We start from the raw sequence: 25,213 nt of genomic DNA, 5'->3' as shown, positions 1-25,213 counted from the left end.
TGGTCTGAGACAACCTTATGGAAAAGGTTATTTGAAGCTTCAAAACACTGAAGTTTCAACAGTTAAAAGTGACCACAAAATGCTCCAATATTATTTTCAGAAGTGAAATGGAAGGACGCAGGAGGCTGTCCAGATGAGGTAGTCTGTCCATCTGTCCATCTCCCTAGCGAGTGATCCCCCTGAAACTCCAGGGCTTATTCTGAGCTCCCCTGCTCCAGGCAAATTGGTTACAGTCTCATTCACTGTCAAGTGAATCCAACAGAAGATAAATCACCCTGCCTTAATCTTTTACAGTCTACATATAATACAAAAGAGCAGTAACTTGACACTTTAATCATAGTACTGTTATAAGCTGCTGTTCCCCACCAAGCTGCAAGTGCCTCCCACGCTTGGGCCCATCACCGTGAGCTGCCCTGCAGCTGTCACAGAGTGAAAAATGTCATCTCTGCCTTTTTGCAAGCATAAAGATTAATATAGAAGTCAAAGGATGTTGCTGGTATCTACCAGGAGAGAGGAGGAAGCAAACGGTCCCGGAGCTCAGGTACCCAAACATCCCCCCACCAGTGGGTTTCAACTTGCACTGAAGATGCAGAATTGCCGGCATAAGGATTGCCATGACAGCATTCAGGAGCTAAAGGCAGTCTTCTCCATACACCCCAATTACATAGCCAATAGGGTCTCTCTCTAGTTCTGACAAAGTTCAGTCTGAGTCCACATTAAAATAAACTTTGACTCTAGGGAGCTGTTGTCAGCAGGATGCCTTTCTACCTCCCATATCCATGGGGTTAACCAACTGCATAAACTCTTTCAGGTGTTTTCAGCATCTCCAATTAGTCAAATGTAGCAAAAGCATTTGCCCAGTAACATAGATTGTCTTTCATGGATGGAGAGAGAGAAAAGAGCTACTTCAGAAACCCATAACTTATGAACTAAGTCACAAGAAAATATGTACCTAATTATCTATCAGTAGTCTACACTTTAAAGATGCTACCTTTGCCTCAACAATAGCAGCTACACGTTTTGAAATCTAGGTATAGCAAGCTGCAACACATGCATGGGTAAGCTTTATTTGAGGAGGAGGGAAAGGAAAAGGTATATTATCCTTATTACTTAATTGTAAGCGAGGTCACATTCCCGTAGAAAATGAGTCCTGCCCAAAGCATTTCCATTAGCCAACAAGGAAGACATACAGGCTATATCTAGAAGTAAAATTCAGACAAATTCTTTAAGTTATACACATTTATCTTCCTGAATTGCGCTATGGAACAAGTCGTTCCCTTTGGACCAGATTAAGTATTCTTGGACAACTTTTCTTTAGAAGGCCCTGAGCCAACAGCTTCCTCTGAAGCCGAGGAAAACTGCAGTTTCTCAACACCTTCAACTACCAGGCAAATGTAGATATACACGTGTGGATCATATATATGTAACTCACACAGAGCTGCGGGAAGATATTTTAGCAGAGCACCCTTTTGTATTTACTTTACAATCACCACAGGACACAACAAATTAACTGAACTAATCAGCTAATAGAGAGAATTAACTCTTTCAAAATCTAGATGTTGTGGTTCGTGGACATGGGAATTGATACCAGACAGTCTTTAGTCACTGACTATGTTACTGATTATGTCCAATTATGGCAAAGAAAGAGGAGCCTGGAACATTTGAGCTGGAGCAGAGAGGAGCGCAATTCATGACTTATGTTAGGCAAATCCTCTTCACTATTATAGCATTATTCAATTATTCACAATCTATTTACCGTCAAGGAGACAATCTGGCCATGTGCTCCGTAATATTTACCATTTTGCCAAGCTGTCTGATGCTAATATGTTCTATTAATAGGGTACCAAGGGGTGATGCTGAGTGAAACTGCACTGGAGTGGTTCAAATCACGTTCAGTTCGCAGACAATTTGTCAAGGTGGGAGGTTGAGTTTCAAGCCTGGAATGTAATTCAATTCAGTGTCCTGACAAGAGGCAGAATTAGGGCCTTCTGCACACAGGGTAAGTGATACTCCAAAAGCCTGCAACAAACCAGCAATGCATTTATCCCACACATCCTCCACAAAGAACGCCTTCTGTGTTTTAGCACCACAAAACTGCTCTTTCTTTTTGCCAAGATAATTAACTGTGTGATCTTTTTACTTATCACTGTATCTGGCATCCATAGCTCCAACACATACACAACATTCAGAATAAAACAGAAAACACTCCCTGCTTACAGGAGGGATTTGGGTGAAGTGTTGCTTTAAAGGAACAACGTGTGTCACTGCTTTTCCACTATATTCGCCTCTTTCCCCCAACCCCAGGTAATCAACCTATATCAACTCACAAAAGACAGCTTCTAATTCAACAAAAGGTTTTCAGCCACCAGGCAGCTACAGAGTAGGCTGAGACCATTACTCTCCATGCTGGGGATAGTATCTAAGATGCCTCTAATCCCCTACCTGTCCCCAGGCATATTTTCCTCCCTCCCATCATACACATCTTTGATTTAGGAAACACCTTTACAGTATGTTAGCCCAGCACCTACCCTCTCGGGAAAGGGTGGTAAGAGAAAGCCTAGAAGGGAAAGACGAAAGGTAGTTCTATTTCCACCATGCAAATAATATACATTACAAGCAACTTTATCACTTTTTTAAAAGGACTCATACAGCCATCATAACTGTAAACCTTATAATGTATTTCATAAAAGCAGAAACCATCTAACACTAAGAAGAGCCAAGCATCCATCCTAAGGCATATCTAGTCCAGGGCTCACAGAGACACAGCAAGTCTAATGAAAACAAACTTAAATCTCCCTACCCCCAGCAATTCAGGGGGCAAAATGCTACAAGGATTGAGACAGAGAGGGTCAGCAAGACACAGGAGGGAAAGATACACAGGAAAGCACTAATTTCTTGACTATCCTCCTGAAGATGCGAGGATGGTGGCAGGTCCTCAGCTCGGTGCTTCACATCCATACCAGCTCTGGGCAACTGGGCAGACCATTTCCAAGAGTCATCGCTCCCCCTCATGGCACAACTAGAGACTCTGTGCCCACATGTGGCTGCCCGCCACCTCCCAAGACAGCAGGAGGACATGGCTAGGGGATTAGTTCCAGGGGGAGCAGAGCAGCAAAGCAGAATCCATGAAGCAGCCAGGGACAGAGGGATAAGAAGGACAGAGGAAACCCACATTCAGCAAAAGAAAGGGGGAAAACAAACAAACAAAAAAGCACGAGGCTTGCTCTCTGCACTACTTCATATTTAAGTCTAACACAGAGTCACCTCCACAAATACAGAATATGATTTTAGCAGCATTCCCACAATGTGGCACAAGACTTATGCTAGAAGCAGGAAAGATCTCCATGTCCTTTGCCCTGAGCCCAGGAAAGGCTAACATGGGGAAAATCCTCAGTATATTTTAAATCCCCACCAAATCCCCAGTTCCTAGCAGCCATAGCCCTTACTGTGCATTAAACCATATGATGAGGATCAGTCAGCCCAAGCATTAGCATACATCTGTCTACACTGCTTCCTTTGAGCAAGTATGACAAAGACAGCAACAAGCCTTTCATTCTCCAACACTAGATGTTAGTAAAACATAAGCTATAACTTTTTTTTTTTTTTTAACTCAAGCAGAGAGCAGGACAGCTCAGAACCAGAGGATCCATGGGCAAGCCTATTGCCTGTCCAGGCAGGCAGGGACATGCAAGAACAGGGGCACAGAAGAGGGCTGCCACCACTCCTGGCTTCAGCCCAGCAGCTTTCACCTCTCAAGTTATAAACCAATCTCTACATCACCCCAAGAAAGGGCAGACACAGCAAAGATCACAGTCTATAGTATTCCAAGGTCATAAGGCCTGTCACCCGCACCCAGGGGCTCCCCAGGGAGATGGGTTCCCCCCACCCCACAAAATATTAAGGGCTTCCAGCTCACTTGCAGCACAGCAGCCATGTCAAGACCCCCCACCCAACCCTCTCAAGACAGATTTTAACTTACAATAGCCTACAAACTGGCCCTTACCATCTGCTACAAGATGCTCTACGTTTCCCTCACATTTAAGAGCACCAACTAGGACATCAGGGTTTATTTCACCTTTTGTCAGCAAACAACCCTCAGGAAGTCATGGTGTACTTAGGCATCAGTGAGACCCAGCTACACTTGCCAACATTACTTTAAGTATGCACAGCTGTAACAGGGGAACCTCCACTTACACCCATGTGAAGAAGCTGCCTTCAGATTAAATAGTATTTTAAACAGGTGCTGAGGACTACACATGATAAAAGGCCATAAAAAATAGGCCCATTAATCCAAGGGGTGGGTTTTTTTTTCCTTTATAACTGTTTTTAATTGATTCTGCAGGATAGAAAGCCAGAGTAACCTATTAATCCCAATGTAAGTTTTTCCCTCAGTAAAAGTTTGGACTGGATTTACTTTTATCCAAATCTGTCCCCTGTGTAATTCTGTAGAAGACAATCAAGTTACAGCATGGGAAAATATACACTTTTATATCTAAATGCAAGCTCTCTTTATTATTCACTGCAGATGGATGCAGGTGTAGGTAGTGGCTACTGATACTGTTTAAAAGCTCAGCTACAAAGCTTCCCCTAAAGATATGTAGATGTTAAAATGAAAAGGTTGAAGCTGCACAGGTCAAATGTTAAGCTCATAACAGAAACAGAGGTTCCCATGACAGTAGGGCAAATTTCTGGTTGCTTGGGTCGCCAGCGTTCTCCCTGATGACCATGGGGTCCATGACAAGGGACTCTCAAGCACTTCATGTACCAGGGAATATTCATCTAATGAATGGGAGATGTGGTTTGGGCCCCTGGGCATATGACATATTACTCTTTTACATGTCAGTCCATAAAACCACTCCTCCTGTATCAGATGATCATTTCCTAAGCATTTTCTGGAAGGAGGTAAATCCCTTAACTGCCCTAGAAAAAATCTGCAAGTCATTAGGCATCTCAAGGGGACACGGGGCTCCAGCTGTGCCAGGCTGGAAGGCAGCACTTCTTTCTAGGCTTGGAATAGCAAGAAAAGGGACAGTCATCTTTCTAATTAACCCTCAAAAACCAAGATACAAGCAGAATACCATTTGATCATCTTTTTTTTTTTTTTGTTTGGCGGCAGCCCAGTTAGCTTTGATTTGATTTGTTGGCTGGTTTTTTTTTTTTTCACTCTCATCATTGAACAGGAATTAAACCAAAGGGAGGGCCCCCTGCATTTGATCAACCCACCCATGCAGTTTTGTAAACATCCAGTGAATCTACATGTGGTATCACTCAGTTAATAAATAGAAGCTCATGCTTTCACCATCCCTGTCACTATGCAGTGTCCTGAAAGGCAGGGTAGTGCACCAGCTCCTTCCAGACAAGAAACAGGATGCTGGTTTTCACTGAGAAACTGCAGCTAATGTAGAACTGGAGTTCAAGACAGCAGAGAGCCAAAATAAGGATTTCACAACACCTTCAGAGGCACATCTGCAAATCTGAGCATGCTACAGACAATGCAGCAGTGTTTCTGGTGGGCTTTCACCCACCTTTTTATTTGAGAGGCCACTTTCCACCCCAGAGCCACTGCACTGTAAAGTTGTGTCCTCTTTGTCAACAAAATCCTGAAGAGCAAAGGAGCTCAAGGCTATATAGGAAAAGTTTTGCCTCTGGATAGGTTTTATACTGCTTCTAGCTCATGAAATTTCTTGTATGAAGAAAAAGAAAAGGGTCAGGGCATGACATCAAAGTTTGCACAGGCTACACAAACCTCTTCATGCCCTTGTGTCCAGCAAGAGGTTTTAACAAGACCAATCTTTTGCTGTGCACTGTAGCCAGGAGAGAACAAAATTCTCAGCTTTCTGGCTGTGCCTCCCTAGGATGTCCAGCTAAAAACACAGATAGGTATGTTGTGTTTGTAAGATGACCTGTTAATGTCTTCTTTAAAAATGTTGGTCCTCCACTGGCTGCACCTGCATTGCTCAATGCATTGAGACCTGGGACTGCTCAGCTCTGGTGGTGCCGGCTGCACGTTGCCTTGTTCTGAGGCCTGTTTGGTGGTCCAATAGCAAAATCATTATTTTATGTATTCAGGGTGAGGGAGGGAAGGGAGGGCTGTGCTGAATTCCATCAGGAAGGCGATTTCATACCTTGAAATGGAGGGTACAGGTGATGTGCAGGTGTGAGGGAGCACTAGGCTGGCTTCAGTACCCACAGAATGGTGTGAGACACTGACAGACAGATTTGGTGAGGCCTCATCCTGCCAAAGACCCTGAGATTAGCCGTCTTCAGAAACATACCCAAAATCTGTTTTAGATGAATGGGCTAATTAGCTCCAAAAATAAGTACAAGAGTCAAGAAGAAAATGGTGGAACTCAGCATAAATCTAGTATATGTCTACTCATTTTTGCCAATTTCCCAGCACCCACAGTGCAGGGCATAGATGTTCACATGGGTACGAATGGAGATTAAGCACAGCATATGGTGCTGGATAGATCTAAACCAGCTTGTGTCCTCTGTATATTCCTGTCCCACCACCTTGCAGATGCATTGTTTTCAGCAGGGAATGCCCGTGAGAAAACACTTTCTCATTAGAAAATGCTGATTTGTGGAAATTCCAATGTTCTGTGAAAATTCAAAAAGTATTTATCCCCAAAGCAACATGGTAAGGAGCTAATGAGTTCACAGATGTCCCCACCTCAGTTTCTTTGCTATGAGGACTGCCTCAGAGCAGAAATCCAGGGATTTGAGGGAGCACAGGAAATCATATAAACTCCAGCTACACATCTGGCTTGAGCTTGAGCTCCTGGAAATTTCCAGGTTCGTGGCAGGTGGGCACGGATATCCGCACTCTTCTCCTTTGAGCATCTGTGAGTCCTGAGTGGTGGCAGGCATCCCAACAGGGATTTTTAAGACTTCACCAGGGCTGGAAATTTGTTTTTCTGGCCTCATCAAGGTTTTATGCTTCACAAACCAGAAATCTCCCAAGGCCTTTAAAATGAGGATTGTCCAGAAAATCCTCCAAAGGTAATGTGGATGGAATCCACAGTCAGATGTGCTCTTTGGTTTAAAAAACAGAAAAAAACAGAAAAAAAAAAAGATAGAGGCTGGCCTTTTGCCTCATTTGAGGGTGCTGTCCTGCCCTTTAGCTTTAGCAGCATCCTTGGTGGGGTGGATGCACCCTCCAGCTGCGTGTCCTGCCATGCACTGGACACCACTTGGCTCTACCCAACGTACAAGTGGCCACAAGACATTTGGCCTCCTTCCAATGTAATAACCACTTCAACTTATCTGGATTGCAACTGTCAGGCTTTGGAGATAACACCACACCTAATTATCACATTTTAAAGTGCTGTTTTAACAGAAACTATGTAAAACAGAGATTAATGATCTTATACTAAAAAAATTAATATGTATCTAAGGTGTGAGTGATGTATATTGATGGTATTGAACACATCAGATTTTATCTGCTCATAACTGCCACAGAAGGTATATACTTTGTAAGGCTGTATCCGCTAAAGAGGTCCTGTTTCTAACTGTGGGTTAAAAAAACTCCAAACACATACTGTATTTGTAACTCCCTGGGTTGCTGTTGTGATGTCTGAATATCATTAAAGTCTACTCTGGGTTCTCAGATGCGGGCAGAGGCATTTGTTACAAAACAGGACAACGAGACTGGCTCAAACACTTTCTGTTTTTATTTATTTTTTTCCCCCTGTTTGTTTTTTTTTTTTTTTTAGTAAACTTTTTATTTTCATGCGAATGTCAGAAGTTCACAGAAATAGGTAGTATCTCAAGTGGAGGATGGAGGAATTAGTCCTACAAACAGCTGTGGATTAAGCCAGGCTAGGGGACTGAACTAAATTCTAGGGGAACACAGCAAGGTAGGGAGCTCAACATTACAGCAGTATAATGACTTTATAACAGGTATTGCAACTACCTGGTTCTGAAGGATGATGCCTTTCAGCCCAGTGAAGGTCCGAGAGTAGATACAAACTGACTACACTTCCAGAGACAGGCCACTGATTACCTCCCATTGCTCTGCCAAGGAGTAAACACCAAAGTATACAGTCTTATACAATTTATATAATTTTATTCAACATCATGCTCCCAATAACATCAAACAGGGACTTCCCACAGGAACCTGAGTCATGCTAATATGTCCCTTTGCATAGGACTTCCATTGAAAATACACTAAAAACGCAAAAGCCTAGAAAAGCTGATGGAGCAGCAGCCTCTGGGAGCCCATCATTGTGCTCCTGGCACCAGACCCTCCGGCAGTCCTCAAGTTTCCCACATGGAGAGGGTGGTCAGTCCCTGTGCTGGCCCATGTGTCCTCACCCCCACATGGCTCCCACAGTCAGGCTACTGAGCAGGGCTCAGTGTGAGCCGGGCTTCTCCTCTGGTGGTACTGGGGGCCTCGATGGTTTGCGTTATTTTCTGCCCTGTTTCTTCAGCTGGCTCATACCACATGCACCATCACAACAATACTAATAACTAGTAAAACTAGTCCTGTCCAAAGACAGGTTTCAGAGTGAGATGAGCCAGAGTCTACATTTCACCTATCATGAGATTTAGGACTGAAAATTACTGGTAGCAAAGAATCCATTATTGCCTCTTTTTTAAAATGTTGTCCCTTTTTCTGCCACTACTGTGGATCATTGTCTTATAACAAAAATAATTGATACTACAACTGCATAGAGCCAGTAATCCAAAGCTTTAATTGCTATCATCATCTCCCTTAATTCAAGAAGAAGTAAGGTTACAGTGAGTGGAGAGGGATAAGATCTTTTCTCAAGCCATAGGACTCTTCCTTCAAGGTTTTGGTCATCATTGATACAGACTGTAGTGACACAGGTCCTCATAAGGCTATATTTAATGATCTTTAACAGGATTCAAACATAAATTCAGCAAAAAAATGTACTCAGTAAACAGCATAAAAACAGTGTTTTGCCAGTACCTGAAGAAATGTGTATGAAATTATTAGAGCTGCAAAGACATTTATTTCCACTTACAGAGGAAAAACTGCAAAAACTTGCCAACAAAATGAAAGTTGTTCGACTGATTTTAGTTTTTATTGTCATCCAGGCTTGCTACAGTCATAGTCTCCCTGTTAAAATGTACTGCAGTTTCATTTATTAAACATTTAAAAAAAATCATACGATGCCATACTCTTAAATTTCTTGAAGCTACAATTGACTTGTAATAAAATCCCCCAGTGCATTACAAAACAGGGCTGTCAAGTCATAACAGCTCTATTACAGCTTCTGCTTCAGTCTCCGCTAGTCTTTGTACAGACTGCCAAAATTTTCACCTACCCAAGGGAAGTTATATTCAACAACAGAGAAGAGGAAATTGTGCTCAGATGAGTTGTTCTCTCGCTGAACAGATTGCACAGGTTGTTCTCTCGTTACTAAAATGGTGAGGGTGGAGGGCTGAGGAAAAGTGAGAGAAAAGCTACAGACTGATGAGCAGCAGGAGAGCAATGTGCAATTTTAATTTTCCCCCTCTTTGCAACTCTCATAGCATGTTAACAGTTTGTAACAGTACCAAGGCAAGGCCAAGCAGCCCAGTGGCAGAGGGACCATACTGGGTGGGAATCAGCCCTGATACCTATCAGCAATATTAATGTCCACCTGAGACACTTCCAGCAAGTCTTGTCATCTGTCAGTGCCTGGCATACCAGGGAAACAGGAATGATGATATTTGTCTTGTAGTCCAAAGACTTTTCAAGAGGAGGGTTGGGAAGAGCTGCGTGACTATGGGTGAATCAAGCAATCTGAAGTGGAAAAGACCAAGAAGTTTTCTGCCTCAGGCCATGCCTCAGATACACCAAATGATTTCTGTGAAATCCCACACTACTGCTCTCTTAAAAGACTTCAGTGACAAAGGTTTTATAACTGCTTCACTGCTGATTTTGAAGCATAGCCAGTGTCCAAGTGAAAAGTTCTGAATTATTTAACAGCTACACCCATCATTGTATTTGTTTTTCTATTTGCTGTGATTTAATCATTGCCACCCAATGTATAAAGCTGACTTAAGGCACGTTAAGAAATTTGAACAGAAGGAAGAAAATTTCCAGTTGTTAAGTTACAAAGTAGGCCTGAGATTTTCCAAAATAAAATGACAAAAGCAATGAGAACCAATGTTACTGAGGTGTTTAATGAAGTCCATGCTGCTGCCTTGGCTGTCCTCTGTTGGCTGAGGCACAAGAACCGATATACATAGATAATGAAATTTCATGAGATACAAGTGATGAGCATCTTAATAAAGTATTTTAACACCATTCGCTACTTTGCCTTGCCAAAACTGACTGTGCCCCAGGAAGGACTGGGGAGTTGTTGCCTCAGGTGCTGGTAACCCACAGAGAAGCCTGACACCTAGCTCCCAAGTTTGCAGCCTGAAAAAAGCCCTCTCCCTCACTGCCATCCCCTGAAGGTGCTGCTCTGGGCCCTTCTGCAGCTGGGAAGCAGGCCTGGAAATCCCAGCCCCAACAGTGAAATCGTGGCCTTCAAACAGACCCCCAGGGGCCACAGCACCTCAGTGTGCAATACCATGGATGCCGTGGCTGGGACTCACCACCAGCTAGCAGCACACCTCGCCTTCGGCTGAGCCAACATCATGATACCCATCCGTGTGTCTGACCCAGGAAGATCAAAGCAAAGGAAAAAAACACTCCAACTTTAACAGATCTTTTTTTCTTCTCTTTTTCCCCCCCCCCTTTTTTTTTTTTCCTTCTTTTTTTACCTCTGAGGGTTGGATAAAGTGTGTGTAGTCTAAAGAGAAATATATGTGCATATTATTCTAAGCTTATAATGGTAGCAATAAGTCTCAGGGGTGTTTCTTCAAGTCGCAGTTGGACTTTTACAATATGCAGAACCCACTTTTAAGACATCTCATTCTACTTTCTCACAAATGCAAAGTGCTAGGCAATTATTGCAAGGTTGGAAATGCCGCAACCTTTAAATGACACAAGAGTCGATATATTTTTCTTCCCAGAATCTTACACTCCTACACTCTGCAAAGAGATTTATAATGCACCGTTCCCATTCCACATGCAAGACCCTGCATACCCATCTCTGGAGAGAGCGGTAACGTCAGCCCTCTGCCCATACTCAGCTAAGGCTAAATGAAGGAAACAGGAATGCTTCCCCCGAGTCCACTACTTCTGCCTCTGATTTTACTGAACTTGGTATTTCAGGTACTCAAACAGACCTTTTTTTTCTCACCCTCCCATTGGAAAACTAATCAGTTCTTCACAAACTGTAGGTGAAATTTCTGACAACTCTCCTGAGCTTTTTCAGATTCTTTTGTACTGGAAGATATAGTTTTTCTCTGCATAGTAGTGGCAATCTGGCCTGCTTGCAGCATAAGGACCAGGAAATTTATAAAGCCTGTGTTACAAGTTGCAATGGCTAGTGCCAGCAACAGAAGTTTACTTTGTTTTGATCTCTCTGTTTCATTTTATATTTGTTTGAAGGAATCCAATTATTTCTTTGGCTTAGTTATAATTCTTTATATAGTCCATGGTGGGGAGGTGTTCACATACATGTTTTTGCTGTCTTTGATATGTTTGGTTTTTGTGGTTGTTTTTTGGTGTGCTTTTTTTTTTTTTTTGTGTGTGTGTGTGGCTTTTTTGTTTGTTTGTTTGTTTGTTTTTTTGTTTGTTTGGTTTTTTTAAATTATGGAACCTTATAAGAAGGGGATAGCTTACATATGAGGAAGAGGTGAAAAGGGGCAGAAAAATAATTCCTCTGTGAGCCAGCTCCTCCTGTACCCAAAAACCCACATGCACAATGACAGAATGAATGTTGGGAACAGAAAGAATGAAAAATGGATCAAGTAATGACAGAGATTAAAATAAAAATAAAAATAAAAATAAAAAAAAACAACCAAAAAAACACCCCAAACAAACCAAGAACACACCTATATCTAAACCTCAGAAAGAGATTTTATTTGTTCATATTGTCTCCCATTTCCATTTGACTTCCTTGGCAGGTAGCCCAGCGCTCCATCAGTCAGAGGAAAGGAAGTTACAGTATCACATTGTTGTAGGGATTGAATTTTATTGCTTTGCTATTACAATTATGCAAGTATTAACTTAGTTAATGAGGCATAACTTTTTTATAAAAAAAGTATATACAACAGGGAATTGTGGCTTAGTCCTCCACTAAAGCCCCCTCAAAACCTTTATGAGAGTGAATGAAAGAGATTAAAAATAGTAAAACAATAAAGGTGATGCCTTTAAAGGGGCACACTAAAAGCAGGGAATCATTACTGCTGACAACCAGCCTGAGGGGAAGCTGCATGTTTCAGCAGTGACCAAACCTGCTATCAAACATTCCGCTCACTGTGCAAAAAGCCACCCAGATACTGCAGAAAAGACAGGGAAAACACCCAGGATCCCTACATTATCAGGCTGTGTGTGGGATACCTATTCACTGTCCAAAATATGAGCTAGAGAGGCACTAGTCCTCTCAGCAACATGGATTTTTGTTGGATTTTGTTGGGGGTTTTTTGTGCGTGGGTTTTTTTTTAAAAAAATTATTTTGCTTTTGTTTTAAGTATCATCTGGTTTTATTAAAATGATATCATTCTGTAGCTAAAATTACTATTCTATCACTCTAAATCCTAAGCGGGAGGAAACGTCTACACTGAATGTGATTCATGGAAAAAAAATCACAAGCAAATCTAAATGTCTGGTGGGACTCCACATAGCTAAATTCATATGGCAAGAGATCAGAAATGTAAAGCGCAGCAAGGCAAGCAACTAACAATGCAACTATTGAAATACTGCTTTGACTCTAAGGTATCACTTCAGTCATCTACCATCCTGATTTTTGGGTTCTCCTGTAGGTTGGGCTATAAGCCACAGTGGATGGGGGCCCCCTCTCGCCAGCACAGGGAGGGAGGGGGTCAGGATGATGCTTTGTGAGCATGGCAGGGGATGGTGGGTACCAAGGAAAGACTGTGGGAGGAAGGGCTGATGCGACACACAAAACTTTTGTGGTTTGAGCCTAATTTTGGGGCCTTTTGAACTGCATGAGGGAAGATGGGAGCTCTGAGAGTAATGAAAGTGAAAAGAGTGAACCACCCTGTGAAAATAAATCACTTCAAGCTGTAAACTATACCCAAAGACTCGTTTCAGTTGGTGGGAAGGTGAGGAATGACAGGAAAATTAGCCTCAGAGATGCTTATTTGAATCCCTGGTCAGACTATGGCACAAAGCTACCAGACCTCCATTCTCTTTTTCATTCAGACAAATTGTTTTTAGCATATATATGTTTTTTCTGGCTTCATTTCAGCTGAGTGCCTTAAAATTAAATGTTATACTCTGTGCTCATGTGAATGCAGCAAGACTAAATGCTCAGTTTTCGTCCTTGCAGGCCTTGTGCCAGGAGGAGAAGTCAAGCTCCATGGGGAGGGCTGGGCTGGGGCCTGTGCAGCATTTTGGGGAGAGGACTGCAGCCCTCCTAAGGTGGGTGTTGCTTTGGCTGAGGCATTGAAGGGGCAGTGCCTTCACAGCACACACAGCTGCTCAGCAACGTGGAGGCAATTTGTACTTTGCCAGTTGAGAAGCAGCCTCAATGTATAGCTATAGCAGTTTCTTGTGGGAAGGATATGTGATATTTATTAGAGTAGTAACCCACAGGCTACCCACCTTACACACAGAGGACAATAATATCTATGGGTGCCTGAGATCTCATGTCTGATGCTTTATGCCCAGACGTGTTTTACTGTTGCTGAAACTGAAATTTCTGCTACCCTAAATCCCCTAATATGAAGAATATAAAGCTCTGGTTATTTCACACTCTCTTGCAAACATACACCTTTTGAGAGCGTTGGAAACTGAACTCAATATTAATTACAAATCCATGGTGGGTAAACTCAAGTGACTGACTTTACTGAAGAGATTTAAAAAGTGAGCTTTCTAATAATACTAGGATAAACTGTGTGGAAGAGGAGTGGAGATAAAGGATATTTTCCCCGTCATGCAGACAGCAGCAGAGTGAATTAAAAGATCTGTAACGATCCCAGACAGTGGACCTCAACTACCTTTGTAGGATGCTTGACCTTATCATCCAACTTCAAAGTCATACAGTAGTGATGAACCTCAGCTGTTCATTCTAATTGAAAACAAATAATTAAATTTGCTAACCAAACAGGTGTTACTCCATGCTTCTTTAATGGTGAATTTTAGCAGTTGCTTGCTTGCAAAAGTTCAAGACATAAGCTGAAAACCTGGGCACGCAGTAAAAACATTTGCCCATGCGTATTTTATTTTTATTTTACAATTAGGAATCCTAGGAGTCAGAACAAGTGATCAATGCATTCAGGTTTGCAGAGTCTGTGAGATTTACTATTGTAACTTAAGGGACTAGTCCAAGGGTAACCATTGGGTATTCTCTTGGAGAAGTCATGAAGTCCAGGCAACTGGAAGAGCAAAGATCATTCCCAGCTTTAAAAAGGGGAGAAAAGCAGAACCAGGCAATTACAGACTAGGTACGCTAACCCCAAATACCCAGAATGAGATATTATATATATCACACGGTACATTTCTAAGCAGCTGGAGGATTACAAGGTCTTAAGAAACCAGCTAAGATTTGTCAAGAATAAACAAATCACGTCAAACACATCTAATTTATTTCTGTGACAGGATAATCTAAAAAGTAGTAGATGTGATTTATCTTGTCTCTAGTAAGACTTCTGGTGCTGTCCCACATGACATTCTTATGAGCTAACTGGGGAAATATGGGCTATTATGAAATCGTTGTAATGTGAAAGCAGAGTGAGCTGAAAAACCTTACATACTGAGTACTTTTCATTTGTCAGAGGTTCCCTGGCCATCTGAAAAGCATAACAAAGATGCCAAGAGAAGTCTGTCCTTCGTGTTCCGTGCTGTTCACTGTTTGCGTTAGTAACCTGGACCATGAGCATGTGCATGTTTACACATGTGAGTGAATCAAGGCTGAGAGAAGTATATCTAGGAGAAATATTTTTAAACTAGGAAAATAAAATTCATTAAGAAATACACAAAGAATTGGACTGAGGGCGGAAAAAGGAACTGAGCGCACACATAACAATGGGGAATTACTGACCAGGCAGTGATTTGATCTATAGTTTGGAAAGGATCTGAGGAATTATAGTGGTTGAGAAAATGAAGGGAAGTCAATAGTATGGATATTTGCCTGAATTAACAGGAGTGGCAGATGTGAGACAGCGGAAGTAATTGTCTGATTTCACTTGGCACTGCTTAGGCTTTTACTGGTATAGATATCTAGGTCTGGGCATCATCCTTAACAAGGAATGCAAAGTGGTAAGATGTCACTTTGAAAAAGTAACGTTACTAAAAAAAAGCATATCTGAATTTGTGAAACTGATTATCAGCTATTTATCCCTCCAAATTTGAGCTGAGACATGGTGGTGGGCTGCAAGGCATGTGCTTGTTCTGCTGCTCTTCATGTGAATGCATCCTACTGCCATTCCAGAACTGACTGTATTATGTATGCTTTACAATGAATGCGACAGTTATACAAGCACTAATATCCACTGTGCCCTTTGGGATATAAAGCAAATACAATGTACCCGTAAGGCTAAAGGAATAGATGCGAGTCAATGTAACACAATTACTGAAGCGCAACCTATTTGCAAGGTAGTTTGTATACTGCACAGATGAGACCAACAGAGCTGCTTTCCTGTTGTGCAAGTATAGCACTGAAACCCACTCATCAGAAGTTAAAATGACACCATATGTACCCACTGCAGCACAGCATGAGGCATACTGGTGTTACAAAGAAGAAATGGATTTCAGTCCAGCTGTAGTCCTTTAAAGTTAAGTCAAATTCTTGGTACCTCCTTTCAATGATTCCCTTTTCTATTGAAGGTACCAAGACAAAATGCCAAAAAAAAAAAAAAAAAAAAAAAAAAAGTATGCTACATCCATGTCCATAAAGTTTATCAACTTGCAGACTCCAGGACAGGTATATCATTTATCATTTTGCACCAGTAAGCACAGTAATATACAAAAGCATGCAAAATCATTTATGGTACAGAAAGATCCTGTAACTTCACTCCTCAAGTAACTGGTGAACATTCAAATCACTACTACTTTTCTAGGAAGGTCATTCCTGAGATGCAAAGTTGAGTTGTATGTTGGCATTTTCAAAGACACTGTACTTCAGTGAAGCATACAGAAACAACTTGGTAGGGACATAACAAAACAGGAGCAAAATATTATCTAATACAGATACTCAGAGGCAAGAAATGATCATGGGGTTAAATTACAGTAAGCGGTGGGCTTTTTTTATTTTGTTGAAAAGTACATCTTTTACTGGATTCAACATAGTAATAAGATGAAAAGAGGTCCACTGGCAAGGGAGGAAAAAAAGCAAAAGTTTGGAAATACTTGACACAACTAAAATAAAAGACAGCTTTTTCAATATTCCATAGGCAGGCTGTAGTAGACGATGTTTTCCTGTATTCATGGAGAAAGTAAAGTCTTTGACTGATGTAAGTCAGTTTAGCACAAATGCTGGTCTGTCTAGTTAAAACCTGCACTACTTGTTTCTTTTAATAGATAATATAGGTAATATCTAGCTTTCACTCCAAACCCATGCTTTAACACTCAGAATTTAATTACAATTTTATCGCACTTCTCTAATCAAATAAATTTACTTTGTCCTCCAAGCAATCACCTCAGTATTCCAGTATGTAAAAAATACTTTCATTATGTTTATTATAAAAATATAAATGTTTCCACTACAAATCATTTTACATTAGTAAGAGGCCATCTACAATTGCACAATATATAATCTAAATGAGTAAGTAATGCTTTGAAATACAAGTTAAAGTAAATACATATCGCCAATCAAATCACATCTATACATTGCTTATTGAATGCTAAGTAACAGCACAAAACTAGATATGTTAACAGAAATAAATAAAATGGAAACTATATTTAAAGATACAAAACCAATAATACGGCATGTCATTTTATGAGTAATTGCATTTTGCTTGATGTCAATAACTGATGCAAGTCCTGTACAGGAAGATGGCCACACGAATTCTAGTATCTCTACTCCACAATGAAGAATTGTACACTGCTATGTATACATATGTACACGGGGACAGGGAGTATAGGATGCTTGCAACAGAGGCCACTTACAGTACAAATCAACTTTTGACAGGGAGAGAAAACTAAATGTAATTTAAAACTCTCTACTCCTAATAGTAAAGAAAAGCAAAATTGAGTTTCTTTTTTCCCAAGCATCAGTGAGATTTAATCTTTTATGCTGAGCATGCTCAAACAGTGGGCAAGGAACATGACATGATAGTAAGAGAAAATTGAGGAAGGTTGGTGCAAAGTTTTCAGTTGTCATCTAAAACTCTAACAACTGGTTCTGTGTTTTCAGAAGCATTTCACAGATGTCTTCCCCCCACCCCAGCCCCCTTGTCCCTACTCTCCAGCAGCAGAATGAATCTAAAGAGAAATGTCATGAGGAATATGTTATAAAAAGCTGTCCCCCACACAGACAATGTCGGCAAATGGATTTTGGTGACTCGAATTCACTAACAATGTCAGAGCAATCTCAAACTGAAGAATAGAGAGATTCTGAATGAACTAAGCAATGGAAAAATACAGTTTTTCTATTCAGCATGCTGCATGTCACAATAGATTGTGCCAGACAAGGAGAACTGTTCTTTACATCTTAAGTGCTTTATTTTAATTTTATTCTATTTTTCATTTTTCCATTCAACTTACTTTAGAACCCATTCATTTTTTCTTTCAGAAAATATTACTAATTATTATCATCTGAGTGTTTTTAAATCCATTCCTGTACAGCATGCTTACTGCCAGCACTCATTAGACAGTCTCTAATTCTGCTTCTATTTAACAACGTGTGATAAACGTTGTGTCTCTACATTTTATAAGTCCTGGACCCATGAAGAACAATTTAAAAGCTGATTCAGCCACAAAAATCCTAGAAACTGATTCTTCCCTTACTTATGTGCCCTATGCTACAAGGGAGCTTCAAAAACCAAACCAATACAAGAAAGAAAGCACGACTAGTTACTGGCTTTTGCACGCACAGTGAAAGGTGGCGTGCCATATTGTCATCTGCCTCCCACACAGTCTTGGACTTTTAGGGATTCACTGTTATTCATCAGAATCAGGTTTAGATTCCAGCAAGGCAAGTTGGGAATGAGAGTGGTTGCCACTAGTGCCCAAAGCTTGACACCTGTGTGCCTGACATCACATCTAGAGCGTTAAGGAGCTCGCCTGTAAGCAGCACAAGAAGTGCCTCACAGTTCAATTTAAAACACTCATTTTCAGAGCAAAGAGATGTGTCTACTCAGAACCGGGACTGACGTGCTCCAGAGCAACAGCTTAGAGTTTGCTATTGGGAAGATGCTGAAGACGGTGAACAGCTCTCAAATCCCACCCTTCCAGGCTCTTTTTTCCACTGGGAAACATGAATATTCTCCTCAAGATAGGCTCCTTTCTGCTTTCTTTCAAGGAACAGGTGCCTAAGGAACCTCTGCCAAAGCCTCAAGTCCCTCACAGGATGGCAGTGCCTGGACAGAGCTCTTCTAGCTCAGACTTAGGTAAAATTACATACCCAAGGCCCATTTTACAGATTAAGTCATCTTTATAAACAATCTACTTATCCTTGGCTGCAAGGCACCACCTCAGTGTGACTACCAGTGGCTGCCGGCACAGCAGTACTGCTCACCGTTCCCAGCGTCAGGAGCAGAGCCTGCCAGATGGAAGCCAGGAATGGGCCACTTCCCAGCGAACTCAAACCCCATCACCAGTTAGTGCAGGATGCAACCCTGACTCTTTTCTATGCTAAGCAAATATCCCACCTGAACACCTCCTGAGAACAGGGGTCCTTATTTTGACAGGAAAACGGGCCTTTGGGAAGGAAATGAGATGCATGTGCTTGACCAGGGCAGATACCGATCTAGAGATCGGCAGGCACACAACTCTGCAAAACCTCAAGCCTGGGTTAGAATACCATTCACTGCAAATGGGAGGAATCTCAACAAGTCCAAATGCTTTGACTAGTGTCAGAGCTGGAAAAAAGACATCTTTCTTTCCTTCTGTATTTCATACGTGATGTTATGAGTCTAAAATCATCTCGTAATTAACCCTCAGACAATTTCTCAGGTTGAACCAATTAAATTTTGATAACATTTGGCACTTGGCAATAATACAGCCAGGTTAAGGTATTTAAGCATAAATATAAACAATAGTGGAAAAAACCAAAGGAAATAAATAAGTCTTTTAAAAAATTAAGACTTGTTTCTATTTAAATGAACACAATTAGGGAAGCTAACATAATGGTGAAAATCTTTTGTCAACTAACTCAGTCACTACAAACTTTATTTCTGTCTTCCTTTCTGAAGCTGAAATAGCATGTTATAATGACATTATAGTAAATATGGCCAGACAGGTTGTGAGGTATAGTCCTCTATTTTCCTTGATTTTAAAGAAATAAAATACCTGTTACAGATCTCTTCTGTATAAAAATACTGCAAGTCTTTCTTTCTTCTTGTTTGCTGTATAGATCAAATACACGGCTTTTACGTCCATTTTTTTGTGTGTTATTCAGTCACTTAATATTCAAATGGCTCTAGGTTTTAATATCACTGGTTTTACTTGGAAGGATTTTTTACATATGTTTTTCTTTTGAAATTTACTATCTGCATTAACAGTCAGTCAAGAGCACCCACCTTTTAGGATTAACAGATAGAAAACAAGTTCGCTCCTATTTTTAAGGCATTTATACTCAACACTTGAGTGTCTTAGTGGGTTTGAGATTTCAACCATTATGTTTCCAAAGCTGTTTCAAAGAATTCCTTTAAATTCTGCCGTTTATCAGCCATCACTTTTGCCCTGTGATGCAGCTTTTCTCTTTTTTTCTCTCCTGAGCAACATCATTTTGGTACCTTACACAGGAACAGGGCTGTTCTTTGTATGAGTTTCTAGAGCTTTGATACTGCTGACAATCTTCTTTTGAGGCCCCACAACTGTAACGCCGACTTTCTTCATGTCACTGGAAAAAAGAGAAGACGAGTTGGATGAGTGAGCATACTGTCTCTGTGTTTCCTAGCGCTGATGTGAGCAAACAGCAATCAACTGGCTCATCTTATATTGCTGCATTGGAGGAGCCTCCAGGTATGGTGATATTGCTGAAACACAAGCCCTGGTACGAAAAATACTGAGAACCATTGTATGAAAACAGCAGGAGGTTGCAAAAAAAGAGTAAAAACTCATTTAGCCTTGCTGTGTTTGCTTACCTGCAAGAAAAGACAATGAAACAGTGTTCTCCAGCAATACCTGCACAGGGATTTAGAGGCAAGGGGTTCACTTCTGGGCCAGCTGCTGTCTTGAGCCTCTCTAACATCTCCATCCCCCTATCAGCCTGATCGCTTTTCCTGAGCAGTGCTGACATCTTGCTATTAGGTGCTGAGTCCTCTGAACGGTTGTCTTAACTCTGGTATCAGCATTGAGACTAACGGCAACAAGGCCAAGCTTCCAGCGTCTACCCTGCTTTTCACCTCTCGTTTCTCCAGGCTGTCCAGTCTCTTTGTTCCTTGTGCAACTCAGAAGTTTAACACTTGTGAAGGGCTAATTAACCAGTGGCTCACAGGAAATTGGGCATTCCTAGAGGATTTCTGCACTGTCCCCAAAGGGTAATTGTTATAAAAAGTCATTAGCAGCCTTTTAATAGCTGCAATAATACACTAATTAACGGCATTGATGTGTTTAATTGTCAGTACCACAGCTGCTGCTTACTTCTTCATAACTTGTCGCGTTTCCAGCTAGCCCAACAGGGAATCAAGATTTCCTCTGGCAGTAAGTTCATAGCTGTACTTGATGCCTTTTCAGGTGCAGGGAGAACACTACTCTACTTTTCCTTATCACAAAACCAGATTGCATTTAAATATAATAAACTTGAAAGTTGTAAACTTCCAAGTTTAGCATGTTTAAATCACAAAACTGGAGTCAAGAGGGAGTTCAGCCTCTGAACAATTATTAGCATGTAGGAGGAAAGCAGCTACAAAGAGCTTGCTCAGTTTTATCTGGTTGGAGGAATATGGGATGGGCACATGTACCAGCTGTGGGGAAACCTCTATATAAAAGAAAGAATATAAAGAATCAACAGAGAAGTTCCTAAATGTGAGTGAAAGAAAGTGATGCTGGTGTACCAGATGATGCATTGTGCTACGGTATCAGAAGAAATTGGGAATTTCCGTCATCAGTGAGAAAAAGCTATGGGACCACGGCCTTCACACAGTACCAGAGCATCTAGGTTTTCTGGATGTGTATTGCAACTACAACAATAATTTATATTTGTCTCTCTAAATGTAAGAATATTTTATCTGAAAACTAGAAACTCCATATAAAACTGCTACTCTTATATAAGCTTGTGTTTAAACTTGTACCTCCAGCCACAACCAATGATGAAGAGCTGTAGTCAATTCAAACTTACTCTGTAGAAATCTTGGCTATTGTATCACAGGAACTGTACTCCACGCCCGTGAAAATGTCTTTGCACTGTCCTGTCCGAAAACCATTGAGCCAATCACCTGTTGTGCGGAAGGCTGAAATATCAATGTTACTTTGGTCCAGGAGAAGGTTTGATGGCCTGAAATTAAAAAAAAAAAAATGTACTGAAAGTTAGGGAGCAGGAGTATGTAAGGATTTATTTTTTGTCTAAACTTAGCACTAGCATCAGGAGGAGCTTCCAGACTAGATGTGGGTTTCCTGTTTGTCTGTGGAAGTTCTCTTCTGCTGAGGCCGCCACATCTACTCATGCTGACAGCTCTGAAGAATGCTGCATAATCATCTTCTCATGCCCATGTTTAAATCACTGAAGCATCAGCAATTCATGAAGTGTATTGTTACTTCAATAGAGAGATCATTAGATCTTTGAAAATCTTAACTTCAAAACCACAAACAGACATAACACTGCTAAAGCTTCACCACCGATTTTCACCAGGTCTCAGAGGAGAGATGTCCCTGATGGGACACCTTTCACCTGACTACCTTCCTGCTGGAGCCCAGCCAGGACAAGCAGCTGCTGCAAATGACCATGATCACCGGCACCAGCTACGGACCTCACATCCTGGGAACAGACATAGATGGAAAGGAAAGTGATAGAAGACACCAGAAACCTGCTCTGCCCCCAGAACACTAAAGAAGGGAAAGCACAGCACAGCCACACCAACACAAAGACTGAGCTGAGGACAAGGATGCAGCACACTTCAGGTTACTGTTCTCAGGTTGAAACCAGATCTTGGGCACTTAAGTGAAACACAGCTTTAAATGCCCTCCAGTTAAAGGATCAGGTTTGATAATCAGGCCCAAGATATTTTTATTCAGTAGCTGTACAGACTGCATCTCCCCAACTACTGTTTGTCCCATGAAAAGCCAATGTTTTTTATTTATAGTTTTCTGGGTATAGTGTCTGGAATCCCAAGACATTTATTAAGAGTATTTATGAAGTGTTCTTAGTGATAAAGCATAGAGAATTATTCTTTTTTAGCCTAGTAAGTCTTTTTAACTTAAATCTAATAAAACAAGGCCTGACTCAAGAAAAACTAATAAAAAAAAAAACAAACAAGCTGAAATAGAACAGGTCCCTAGGATTAGGAATTAGAGTGGCCCAAAAGAGCTTTTATGTTTATTACTTGGATCAAAGTATCATCAGAACAAAAATTATGACCTAATTTTAATGCAAGTGACCTCAGAATAACCAGCACTGTAAAGTATCGTTTTTCTCCTTGTAGAATTCCAAACAAAAACGAGTTACTTTCCTCCTCAGAGAGGACATCTGGACAGTTTATCAATGAACAGGAATTTGTCTCTCTGCGAAGAGCCTGTGATGTCTCCTTGCATGCACTAAGGGAAAGCTGGGCTTTCAGAGCATCTGCACACATCGGCAGTTTTTTTCCCCCTGACCCAGCCCCTAGACAGAAGGTCTGAACATGAAATTTATGGTCTGGGTGATGTGCGCCATGAGCTCACACTTTACTAGACAAATTAGACGGGTTGCAATCCATGCAGCTGTAAACGACATCCTGCAGGGTTCCACCTGATCTTTTACAGCTTTTCATAAATCAGTACCTACTAGCTTCAGAAGAGAGTCATTAAAAAGAAATCATGGAAATTACATGTTTGCTCAGGGGAAGTGAAATAGAACATTTCCCTCTGTCTTTTCTTCCCTCTCCTCTTTTTTCTGGAACTCCTTTTACTTTGTTGCTTTGACCAACTATGATATACCCCATCATACCATCTTTTGACAGTCATGGAAAGACTTTCTATCCTGTTCATCCTGACTGTGAGGCTTTCTACAGAATTTTATTTACTGACATGTGCTGCCCTGAAAAAAATCATCAAGGCTCAGTTTAGAGAGACAAATTTAACAGTGAGATGCCAGTTACAAAATGCCCTGTTGCTGAAAGCTTTCTCTGGATGTGTCCACTATGTTAACATTTGGAATGAACCTTTGAGTCATCTGCAGTAGCGAGAACTACAGTTTGTTATCATTAGCACAGTTTTTTGTCACAACGCAGGGAAACTTCTGCTGCACCATACAGTAATGACAAAAATATCATTAGAACCTTTCCCAATACAGCATGAAAAATTTCATCTCTGGTCGGCTGCTGCCTGGCGAGAAAAGGACACATTAACTTGTAAAATCCAGGAACTGAGAAAAATAAAAGGAAAATGTCTTGCCACTTCTTCTGCATGAAGGGTGGTATTCTGCAAATACACAGAGGAGTTGTGTACACCCTGGACTTTGTATTGCAGTAGCACCTCTCTTTCCATCCCTTCCTCCACAAAACACAACCAACCTTCAGTTTTTAAATCTAGACTTCCCCTTCCACAGTCAGTTTCTTTTAAAGGGGAAAGCATTTAAAAAAACATAAAGTCATTTCCTGTGGCAAGCTTTAGGTAATTATAAGCTGATTTTGTAAAGTGAAATTGCTTCCTAGGAGGGAGACAGGCCTGGTTTGAACACAAATCCTACATGCTTATGATTATGGCAAGCTGAAGCACAGAATTCAGGTCTAACAAAAATGATATCTCCAATATCATGAAAACAAACAACAGCAGCTGGCATACAAAGCAAATTTTAGTTTTATCTTCTACAGCAAGCAGAATCATAAGTATACATGTGTATGAACAGGAGACTAGCTAATAAATGATATGCCGAGGGGAAGCAGAGTCATTGTGTATACTTGAGTACCCCTGGACCTTAAAGGTAAGAATCATTGGAGTTCCACCTCTTCATGCCCATTTTTTAAGGTATCCTTAGCAAAATCTGTGACTTAGTCCCTAAAATACAATTCACCTCTTAAGGTGGCAAATTTGCTTTTCCCAAAAGGCTTCATATCATGCTTGCACACTATCAGAATAAGTAGGCTGTGACTATTCTTTGAAGTCAAGAGAGAGCTGGAGAAATAAAGAGGGGTAATACAAATAACCGATGGGGAAAAGAATACAGGTGAGGCTGACAGCCTGCTGCAAAATGATACACAGAATCACAGAATCCTCTAGGTTGGAAAGGACCCTGGAGATTATCTAGTCCAACCGTTCGCCTAGCACAGTTCCCACCTACAGCATATCCTTAGGCGCTAAATCGACCCTACTCTTGAACACCTCCAGGGATGGGGACTCCACCACCTCCCTGGACAGCCCATTCCAACGCCTAACAACCCCTTCTGGAAAGAAATGCTTCCTAATATCTAGTCTAAACTTTCCCTGGTGCAACTTGAGGCCATTCCCTCTTATCCTGTCACTTTCTACTAGGCTGAAGAGGCTCATCCCCAGCTCTCTGCAGCTTCCTTTCAGGTAGCTGTAGAGGGCGATGAGGTCTCCCCTCAGCCTCCTCTTCTCCAGACTAAACACCCCCAGTTCCCTCAGCCGCTCCCCGTACGACCTGTGCTCCAGACCCTGCACCAGCTCCGTTGCCCTTCTCTGGACATGCTTGAGTCATTCAATGTCCTTTTTGTAGTAAGATCCCTTCCCTGTCCCTGCTGGCCATGCTATTGCTGACACAAGCCAGGATGCCATTGGCCTTCTTGGCCCCCTGGGCACACTGCTGGCTCCTGTTCAGGTGGCTGTCAATCAACACCCCCAGGTCCCTCTCTGACTGGCAGCTCTCCAGCCACTCCTCCCCAAGCCTGTAGCGCTGCTGGGGGTTGTTGTGGCCCAAGGGCA

General features: G+C 41.4%; 1 protein-coding gene across 1 annotated transcript in view; it reads right to left on the bottom strand.

The window, feature by feature from the left end:
* Window positions 1-15,940: 15,940 nt before the first annotated feature.
* EPHA3 (EPH receptor A3) overlaps window positions 15,941-25,213 on the bottom strand; it is a 237,180-nt gene continuing 227,907 nt past the window's right edge. Inside the window, exons 16-17 of the mRNA XM_074900579.1 lie at window positions 21,477-21,632; window positions 15,941-20,036 (exon numbers count right to left, since the gene is read on the bottom strand). Of these exons, the coding sequence (XP_074756680.1) occupies window positions 19,931-20,036; window positions 21,477-21,632 (262 nt within the window). The 3' untranslated portion in view covers window positions 15,941-19,930. The remainder of the gene's footprint in view (window positions 20,037-21,476; window positions 21,633-25,213) is intronic.

This window comes from Athene noctua, chromosome 1, assembly GCF_965140245.1.
Source record: "Athene noctua chromosome 1, bAthNoc1.hap1.1, whole genome shotgun sequence".
Taxonomy (NCBI): domain Eukaryota; kingdom Metazoa; phylum Chordata; class Aves; order Strigiformes; family Strigidae; genus Athene; species Athene noctua.
This window is presented reverse-complemented; position numbering and strand designations above follow the sequence as displayed.